Genomic DNA, 9,808 nt, shown 5'->3' on the forward strand with positions numbered 1-9,808 from the left:
CTTGACGTACTGCGCGCCTGAGAAAGAGTCAGCGCATAAATCTCGAGCTTGCAGATGTCAAAATGTGTATTCATTGTCCTCTGTTTCCATCCATTACTCTCTGCCTTCATCCACCATTAACCGCCCCGGTCAAGCCGCTCCCATTCGACCCTTGCAAAGAAATCTCCGAACCAATTACCACCGTAAAGCCAAAAACCAAGAACTGATTCCAGAAACAAACCACCCTAACCGCCGCGCCGTGACTTCAGACGCGCTCAATCCTTTATATACCCCCAAGGCCCTTTGCTTTGTTGAGCCCAGTTGTCCAGAAGCCTCCAATGGCTTCACTGACTTTCTGTATCGTCCACCGCAATCTTCCAACCGGATGAATGTGCATGGTGCATGGTAGCTGCGAGCCCCTACCATGAGCACTCAAGCGTCGTTGAATAACGTGGCCAGACACGTCATTGTTTCCAATTGTAGTTCGTCCATCTTCTCCACGATCAATCTTTCGACTTCCCGATGACCTCTGTAACGCGCTTCTGCTAGAGCGCTTTTTCTTTTCCTCCGTGAAAAACTTATATCCCGTTGCCACTTGAGAGTAAAACCACGTGTCGTTTTCGCAGGTTCGAGTCCTGCGCCGGCGTCGAGTAGAATCTTTACCAGGGTAGCATTCCCTGAGATAGCTGCCAGCTCTAGAAATGACAAAGGCGTAAAGTCTGTGTCCAGTGTGTTTGCATTGTGCTGTAAAAGGACTGATGCCGGTCTGTGCAGTCCTAACTTGCATGATATTACGAGACAGAAGCTAGTCAGAGAACATGTGAACTCCCATCCGGGATACTCGGAATGCCATGGCCCTTCTTTGTAGCGGTCTAGCAAGAGCGAAAGGAGTTCCGGTTGATTGCCTTGAACCGCACAGACAATAGCACGTTCTTCATGGTCTTTCAGTTGCCAAAAGCTGTGGTGCTGGAGATATTCTTCTTGTCGTAGAGTCTGAGCTTGTTGTAGTGCCTGAACAACAGATCCTCGACCCATGTAGGCTGCCACACCTACCGCTAACTTGTCGATTCCAAAGAAGATGTCCCATCCACTTCTTGCATGGACCACCCCATAATCTCTGTCGCCACGATCGAGAAAATGATTTACAACTTCCAGGTGTCCCTGTGCGGCTGCGGCCCACAACGGTCTTCCGAAAAGTGAGGGATCGTTGGTGCTATCACCGGGGTTGTTGTATGCGTCGAGTTCGATTTCTTTTATCAGATCCATATCGCCCAGCCATGCTGCCACCGTGAGGCAATTACCAGGTACAGCATTTCTGAAATCATCAAAGATTCCTTTTTTCTCTCCTGCTCCGTCTTCTTCCTCATCTTCTTCTTCTTTTCCCGTTTCAGGAAATCCTCTGAATGCCAAAAGTACCCCTTGATTTCTGTATAAGGCAAGGCACGAGCACGCAGCTTGATATAGCGTCGCTGCCTTCTCTGGTTCTTGATTCAAGTCCAGCTCGTAATATCGTGCAATCTCCTTTACGGTCTGACGAATTGTTTCAACAATGGGATGAATGTTGCCTCGTCGATCGGTGCGGACTCGATATAGAAAGTACCGAGCGAGAACCTCAGGATGATGTTTGATGAGGAGCATTTGTGGTAGGATATCTCGAATTGACTTGTACCCGTACGGTATGGGCTTATCACTCAACTGGTAATTCCAAGAGTTGTAGTATTTACCGGACCGGTACCTTTGTACGACTTCCGGGATTTTCGACGCGTAATAGAAAGGTACAGCCTCTTCAATGACTCTGGTCCTGTGAAGAGCTTCCGGGATTTCAGCTGCAAAAACACCTATTTGACATTAGTAAAGCGTATGCAGAAGGGTACCATACGGGAACTTACGACAGACAAGGCGCGTCCTCATCGACGCACACACACCCAGCTCATGTACGGCGAACTCGATGATGGATAGGAAAAGCTCCGGCGGGAGCTCCAGTAGCCCCATGGTTTCGAAGCGGGTTGTTCGATCAAGGGATATCGGAAAGTGAGTTGCTTTGAGACAGCAGGGTGGTTGAGGTTAGTCGGTGTGAAACAATGTTGTTGTTTGAGTAGGAAGCAGCGATGCGCGGCTACAAATAGTGGGCGGCAGCGTCGGCTAAGCTGCACTAAGCCATCCAAGGACAAGGCTAAACCAAATATGGAAGCCGACGCTTGCTGGTGGTGCACCTTGGACCGCCGGCCACCCTCCACTCCACTCCACCATGCCCCCGATTTGCCCTTCACAGTCGGAAATGGTCTTTTTGTCTCCCACGTTTGCCAATCAGTTTCTCAACTTCTACTTCAAGATGCACGGGCGGACCTCGAGATGTCCCTTGCAGCTGATGAGGGTCACTCAATCAAATACAACACACCTACTTACCGCAGGCAGATACACGCAGCACAGCCGTATTCAAAAGACAAGTCCCTGCGCTCTTCTATCCCGCCTTTTAGATCGTACGTCATCCTCACAGCTCACAGCCAGCCATAAATCGTGACGCGCACAATCCCTAAGTCCCCTCGTTCACACAACACAGCCTTGGTCCTACGCTTTGAAGAAAAATCCCCCGCCGCATTGTCACCTTCAAACAAGCACGATTCCCAGATCGACCCAGCACGCCATACTTGTCTGTAGAGCTTCGCAAATCGAGCGCGCTGGAGGGACAGATTAAGCAACTTTCACCCCCAAGGCTCCGCCTCCGCCTCAGCCTCTTCCCTTGAGCTTCGACGCGCCTGACGGCCCTGACCTTCCGTCGCGTGCCCAATGACAGCGCCCCGTCAACTGCAATATCTCCTTCGTTAATACCTCTGGCTTTCTTCAAGGCAGATCTGCTCCTCTCTTTGTTCATCTCCCAGCCCCATGTTAGAGCACCCTGTGTCCGCCTCCCTTTCCGCCGCCTATTCTTTCTTCCCAGCCCGCCGGGCCACATCCTCCGCGTCCAGATATCATCCTTCCTCGCCTGACATGCACATCACTTTCCTCGGCATCTCATGCGAGCGGCGAGCCTTCGCCATTTGGGGATATCTCCTTACATTACATACACTTCGTCTTCAACCCAATACCTAAACCTCTACTCATGAACTCTCAACATCCTCCTACACTGTCTGGGAACCACCTCCCTTAATAGCGAAGATGGCTGCTTCTTATTTACTTTCACGCTGTTTACCGAACTGCTCTTGCACATCGACAAAGAAGACCGCGTCGACCAATCCGCCGCCGCACGTGCTCACATGACTACTGCCTCGGGCCAGACAGCAAAGATAAAAAGGGGCCAAGAACATGATGATACCATCACGCAGCAATATTCATCTGCAACTGCAATGCGCACACAGCAAAAGTAGGTCACCGTCACCCTTCCGACGATACCGTTACCCTCGAAAGGAATAAGTTTGAGTCTCTCAGGGAAACAGTGAAGGCACAGGACACAATGAATATCAGTCAAAGAAATTTGAAGCAAACAACTCAACATACCTTCTGGACCGAATGAAACAGAAAAGCCGATAACTCCTTCCACTCAGATGATTCGTATCGTATGCATCGTTCAGTATGCCTGGCCATCAGGACCGAAAATATCGGTATCACGGGGAGGACTGTCGAGATAAAGATTCCTTTAAGGCCTTTTCTCTTCATCTCCGGCGTAAGACGAATTGATCATGTCGCCTATCTTGCAGAATAGTGCTCGGCCTTAGCAGGGCGGAGATTACCCGCGATTCGGCCATGTGGCAAAAGGGGCCGATAAACCACATCGATCGCTATTGCGGACGGTCATTTAGAGGTTAATATTCGTTTGCATATTACGAGACATATGTCAGCGCGAGCGGGTAGCAGGCATAGAGGATCACTGGTCTACTATCGACGACACGAATATTGCAATATTTCGGCCCGCTGCATACCTTAGGCATCGTGATGGATTCTGTAGGAGCTGGGCTAACTTAGCGTAGGAGTTGCCGGCGTCACTCTACCTAGCATCTTTCTTTCCAAGTCTCTTTAAAATCCGCTTTCTTCCACCACACTCACTCGCTACTTACTTTTCTTTGCGCAATGTTACTTTCCCGTCCACTCTATCGAATTAAGCCCATCGTTCAGAGCCGTCCCCTCCTACCACCTTCCCTACGTCAACTTGCGCAACCCAAAAGCGTCTACAACAGGACCTTAACCGACAAGTCCGGCACATGCTTGCCCAGCGAGATAGAGCAGCATAACTCCCGTTGGCTGCAACAGTGTACCGAGAATAAAAGTTCGGCTACATAATTTACCGCACAGTCTATAGTATCAGAGATCGGGAATGGGATGCTGCGAAGTCTACTATTTTACGCTGCACAACCAATCACCTTGCAGGATACAAGCCAGATGAGAATCATGGTTTTCCAAACTGGCCAAAGTCTGCTATAGATGGCGTCTGGCTACAATGGGTAGAGAGCAAGGACGCGCTAGAGAGGATGGGCGTTGAATTCATTCGAGAGTAAGAATCTGTTCCTTAAGGTCTTTATATATGTTACTAATTTATAGTAAGACCCTTCGAAAAGTTTACTCAGATGAATCCGCGCACCTACAATATGATCGGTGATAGCGTTCTGATTGATCAAACATCTCTCGCTTCCATTCAAGCTGCTATCAATGACAATGAAGCTTGGCTTAATGCTTTTGTTTGGGCAATTGATCCGGAGTATGACAATACCAATGAATTTGACGATGTTTATATCGGGCATTATAAACTGTATTTATACCGCGTTTTCAACGATTTTTTCCACCTTGTCAAGGGACGCCCAATGGATCAGCTTACAGAATGGGATCTCGGTAGATAAAGTAGGATTTATAGAGTGTTCGAGGATGAGATTGGATTGGTGGTGCCCGAAGACGAGCTGATCGATATGACTAAACTGGCAATAAAAACTTCAGTATCCTAGACTTTTTTTTTGCAAGCCGATATGTACCCCAGCCCTGGGGGTTCCGACGAGTTCATCTGGCTTTTCCTGTGGGAGAGGGAATTTGAAGAGAAAATCAACAGAATTGATAACGCAGGACGAGGTGATAGCAATAAAGTTGTGCGTCTTTAAGGATTATGGGAAGAGGGAGCTTGGAGCGCAAAGACCTTGGCAGCGTGGGTATGTAATCCATTTCTCGAACTACTTCTGAGTATCAATTAATGCCAATACAGCACGCAGGCACTTCATGAAGGCCTTGGTAGATCGGGAGGGCTTGCTAAAGAAAGGAAAAGAAGACTTCAAGATAAAACAAAGAGTCAGGACAGAAATGCCGGGCGTCCTCATTCGGAGGGAAAACAATTGAATATAAGGCGAAGACGTATTTATGTGATAGAGTCTTACAAGATACTGCGGATTGGAAAGCGAAGGTCGATGGTTGGCCGGGCTGGCTTTGACATACATACAGTTTTGAAAGCCTTGTAGATATTAAACTATTTAGAGATTCTCGCCATTAATGCCCACTCACGTCCTTAATAAGATAGATGCAGATTACCCATCTTTTCTTATAGAGCGGCTCTATTTAGCGGTGATACAATTTCGGAGAGGTTTTTCCGATCCACATACCAGGTTCCTCATCTTTAACGTCATTTACGGTTTAACGAGATTCACTGTCTTGAGAGATAGTCACTCATATGCAGAGTAGAAAAAGAAGAAATCTAGCTAAGATATTATATTATGTGTGCCTTTTTGCTTACGTTTAGAACTTGAGTTCGTCGCTAGGTAAGAAATATTCCAAAGGGATTGTTTGCATCTTTCTTTGTCTCAATTGACGATAAATCTCACTTGACGGTGACAGACGTTGACGGTTGACATAGGTGGAAAGTTCATTTTCATGCTCGTGACGAAGCAAATAACACGTGCTGAAGCTGCTCTCATCCTTCCATACGATTCGCACCTTCCCCATCCATTCCACTTCATCAGACAAGACGCACAAGGGAACGTGCTCCAACGCCCCAACAACACATTCAAGCAAACAGACATTTCTTTGTCAACGCGGACGCATCTTGCAGACAATCCATATCTACGATCTTACTCTGCTAGACACTCATTCAGAACCCGGGCATTCTTCCGCAACGCAACATGGGCGGCTCACGCACCAGCAAAAAAAGCTTCACTTTCGATGAAGACATACCTCCGACATCCCCGCGGCAGCGGCCGCGCTCTACTAGTCCATCTTTCAACACCAGCTTCCCCAGCGCGAGGCCGTAAGTTCTTCTCCGTCGACACAACCATGCAGCAGCTAACACCTTACCAAACCAGTGTCCACGAAGAAGTTGAAAGCCACATAGATCTCGGTTCCGGCGAGGTGCCACCGAGAGACCCGAAGCCGCTCACGAAGACCAACTCTGAGCCGGACAACGGAGCTTTGGTACAAACCGCCAGACACGCGCTCACCCTCAACAAAGACACACACAGGAAGGAAGCCACTCCCAACAAAACCAGCCGCAATGCCGACCCCCGGCGCCCGGAAAAAGTTGGCAAATACTGGAGCATCACGCAAGAAAAATGGGACGAGGCAAGCGGCGGAAAGAAGCGCCAATTCAACCACATGCGCAGGATCATGGAGACAGAGTAGGGCTACCAGACCGACGATCCGTGCAGTAAATGCGAAGAGCGGAATGTCAAGTGCTGGGTGTACCGGGATACGGCTCACAATACTGCCGTTTGCGCTTCTTGTCGCTATCATAGGGAGCCCTGCTCGCACAGAACGAAGCTCGCAAGTCTGCAGCAGCAAGACGACGTCGACAGCTCAGTAACTCGCGAGGAGTACGACGCGCTGGCCAGTGAACTAGCAGACATGAAGGAAAAGCTCAAAACAGTAGAGGCCATGGTCACACTAGCGGAGTACAGGGCCACACAAGCGGAGGACAGGGCCACAGTAGGGGAGAAGGCGCTTAATCAGTTAATGGGACTACCCCCAAATTTATAACGACAATTCTGAGGACAAAACCACGACTGGCTCGATTGGCGCTGCACTCAGCGGGGAAGGATTCAAGTCCGTAGAAGATAAACACTGTTACGTATCGCAGCTCTAGGGATGCACTGGCGGAAGGGAACAGGGTCTGCTGGAAGCGGAGGTGAGGTGTGACTGAAGTACATGCAAGGATCAGCTTATAAGTCTCTTGACATGATGCCGCTTCCACAGAATACCAGGAACATTGTTTTCTAAGAGCCTTGTATCCATTCATGTCTGGTGCCTTGTCCAAACAGTTTGCGAAGCTGCCTACACTGTCTTCTCCAGCTCCGGATGCGCGTCGCAATAAAGGATCCAGACAGGAAGGCGCGGCCTCGCGATTCGCGATTGTCATAGGTACGTCACACCCCGTTGTCCAAAGGTAACAAGGCTTTGGCCGCATTGTCGCATGGCCAGCGCCGTAGGGTTAACGGCTTTCGTTTAGTGAAGAGCTCTGCGGAGCTCAGATAAGGCTTCAGTGACGGTACAACGGCTGAAGATACCAGAAGACAAGACAAAGAGACTGAGGAAACACCCCGGAAGATTCTCAAGCTTGCCAGCGACCTGATTCCAATCCGGACAAAGGCGCGTCATGCTCCTTTGTCTGCGGTAAAGTACACGCGCTGATTGTGCGACAACAATGCGTATTCTTTCTGTGCCGTAGCCAAACTGATCTCTGCATTCAAAGTCAACAAAGCACGTGTTCCTGACCAAATTACCATAGCTTCTTCGCGAAAGTTCGGAAGACATGGAACCACTTCCGGGAAAGACCAAAGCCCGCTGCCCGTCCCAACATCACGCTGTCCCGCCGTCACTACAAGTGCGCCCAGCTTCCTGCGTTCCTCCAATGAACCCCGGCCTGTCGAAGTCAGCTGCCATGAAGCCCGACACCTTACTGACTTTCCAGTATCCAACAACCATCCTCCCAAACCTCTCAACCGGCCAAGTGGGCATGGTGCTAAGCTGGTGAAGTCGACTTGCAGATGGTCCTCAGAACGGTTCGTGGGAAGTGCCGTCAGTGTGGATGGTGTGTTGATGGCCGTGAAGTCCGTCACTGTCTCGATGTCGGTCGTCACGGGATGTGTCTGGATCTGTAAAGTGTTAGTCAAGAAGCATTAGCTCAACGACAACCATTGTCGGGGCGGTTGAACTTAGCTGAAAAGGCTCAGTGAGGCTTTGAGCAGCCAGATCTGAAGCTGACAGAGCTCGCAGCTCAAACTGAAGTGTCGTGTGCATTGGCCCCACAGACAGAAGTCTGCTCTACTCAAAGGTAGATCCCCTCCAATGCAAATCCCACAAAACGCCGCTCATCACAAGAGCAGAACGGCACCGTAAAGTAGAGAAAGGTCTCAGAGCTGAGCAGACGAACGGCCGAGGTAAAAACCCCAGCAACTCGTAAGGCTGCCAAAACTCGAAGAGTCTCGGCGCATACCAAAAGTCGACGACTAGTGGTCTGCATGCTGGAAGCAGAGCTAGCAGCGTTTGTGGCACGGCCTCACAGGTAAATGATATACCTGCTCTACATGATGTAGATTCCCCTCCGTGCCAATCCCGAATGAGCCGCACCTCCACAACGTAGCCATTAGAGACACCGTAAGGGGTGGGCACCAAAAACAACTCGACCCGAAGGTTTCGCTGTTAAAAAGCCTCTATACCTTGAAGTATCGTTGCTCGAGAGTGGAACACCCAACGAAGACAGCGAACTTGCCCACGAGTGGAGGGACACCTTCCAGACATGACTTCCGGAAGACAAGAGAGAGTTGAAGCCCGACTCCGAGCCTACTGAACACCGAAGTACTCAGAGGAGAAGCCCTAAAGGGCTCCAAGCAACAAGTCGATGACTAGTAGCCTGGTTGCTGAAAGCCGAAGCTGACAGCGTGGCATGGCCCCGCAGACAGATCTGATATGCCTGCTCTACACGATGTAGAACCCCTCCATGCAAAATCCCGAACGAACCAAAACTCCTGGAGAGTGAACTTGTTTTTGACCAAAAAAGGCGCAACCGCTACTCCGTTCAAGACGGCGTAGCAGCACTACCGCGGTACGGCAGATTTGAGCTCATTACACAAGTGCATCTGAGCGATGGTGAAGGTTTTACGGGTAACCTTCAACCGGAGACGTGACAAAGACAAGGGGTGGGGCAGGCGCGCCCCTAATCGCGCGAAACGAAGGGGAAAAAGACACCAGGGCCAGGAGGGTGTTGGCGTGCTGGTCGGTGTGTGGGTGGGGTGGAGATGAGAGGAAAGGAAGAGGGGGGAGCGCGGGTTTTATGGACGCATGCCTGGTCTGTGCGCGTGTAGGCAGTCACCCTTGGGCCGCCTGTTGAAGTGAATGAAATCAAGTCATCTATCCTGGATGATGTGCTTGGCATTGGCAGCTCGGGCAGACGCGGGCCTCGGATTTCCGGAGGACATTCATTCACTGTGACTATTGACTTCCTCTCCTTACGCCTCCATGACATCCGCGCCCACAGTTTCTCGAAACAGACACCGGTCTCTTCCGCAGAGGTAGTCTGCTGTACTGTCATGGGACATGTGGCAACAAGCAGGAACCAGGATGATCGAAAGCACTACGAACAAGATTCTAGCCTCACCAAGACTGCCAAAGAAGTTTCCACAAGGCCAAAAATACCATGGAGGTCTAGAGCTCGCCTATCTCACATCCCTCTCAATCAATGGGCTTCTGAACGAAGCGTAATCACCGGAAACTACCAAAGGAACAATTTAAAGGCCACAGGGAAGAGGCATGAGGTGTCATTGTATACTAGATACTGTTGGGTTGAATGGTTGAAACCGTGCGAGTGAAGAGAGAACGCGGCTTGATTGTAAATGAGTGGCTGGCAGCGAGCTTTATATACATGAAGAGG

The 9,808-nt window shown here is 50.0% G+C and overlaps 3 protein-coding genes across 3 annotated transcripts; 2 read left to right on the top strand and 1 right to left on the bottom strand.

The window, feature by feature from the left end:
* Window positions 1-411: 411 nt before the first annotated feature.
* On the bottom strand, window positions 412-1,971 carry K452DRAFT_313572 (uncharacterized protein; the record flags this gene model as incomplete). Its single annotated transcript, XM_033543672.1, has 2 exons — window positions 412-1,817; window positions 1,869-1,971. 2 exons carry the CDS (start codon window positions 1,969-1,971, stop codon window positions 412-414), a joined length of 1,509 nt encoding a protein of 502 aa, XP_033391705.1.
* A 2,073-nt stretch (window positions 1,972-4,044) lies between these two features.
* K452DRAFT_313573 (uncharacterized protein) lies at window positions 4,045-4,808 on the top strand (the record flags this gene model as incomplete). The annotated part of the gene is made up of 3 exons (XM_033543673.1): window positions 4,045-4,225; window positions 4,267-4,465; window positions 4,517-4,808. 3 exons carry the CDS (start codon window positions 4,045-4,047, stop codon window positions 4,806-4,808), a joined length of 672 nt encoding a protein of 223 aa, XP_033391706.1.
* A 1,260-nt stretch (window positions 4,809-6,068) lies between these two features.
* On the top strand, window positions 6,069-6,564 carry K452DRAFT_303144 (uncharacterized protein; the record flags this gene model as incomplete). Its single annotated transcript, XM_033542689.1, has 2 exons — window positions 6,069-6,193; window positions 6,249-6,564. The coding sequence occupies 2 exons, from the start codon at window positions 6,069-6,071 to the stop codon at window positions 6,562-6,564; spliced, it is 441 nt and encodes a 146-aa protein (XP_033391707.1).
* Between the last annotated feature and the right edge of the window lie 3,244 nt (window positions 6,565-9,808).

Source organism: Aplosporella prunicola, assembly GCF_010093885.1.
Source record: "Aplosporella prunicola CBS 121167 unplaced genomic scaffold K452scaffold_67, whole genome shotgun sequence".
Taxonomy (NCBI): Eukaryota; Fungi; Ascomycota; class Dothideomycetes; order Botryosphaeriales; family Aplosporellaceae; genus Aplosporella; species Aplosporella prunicola.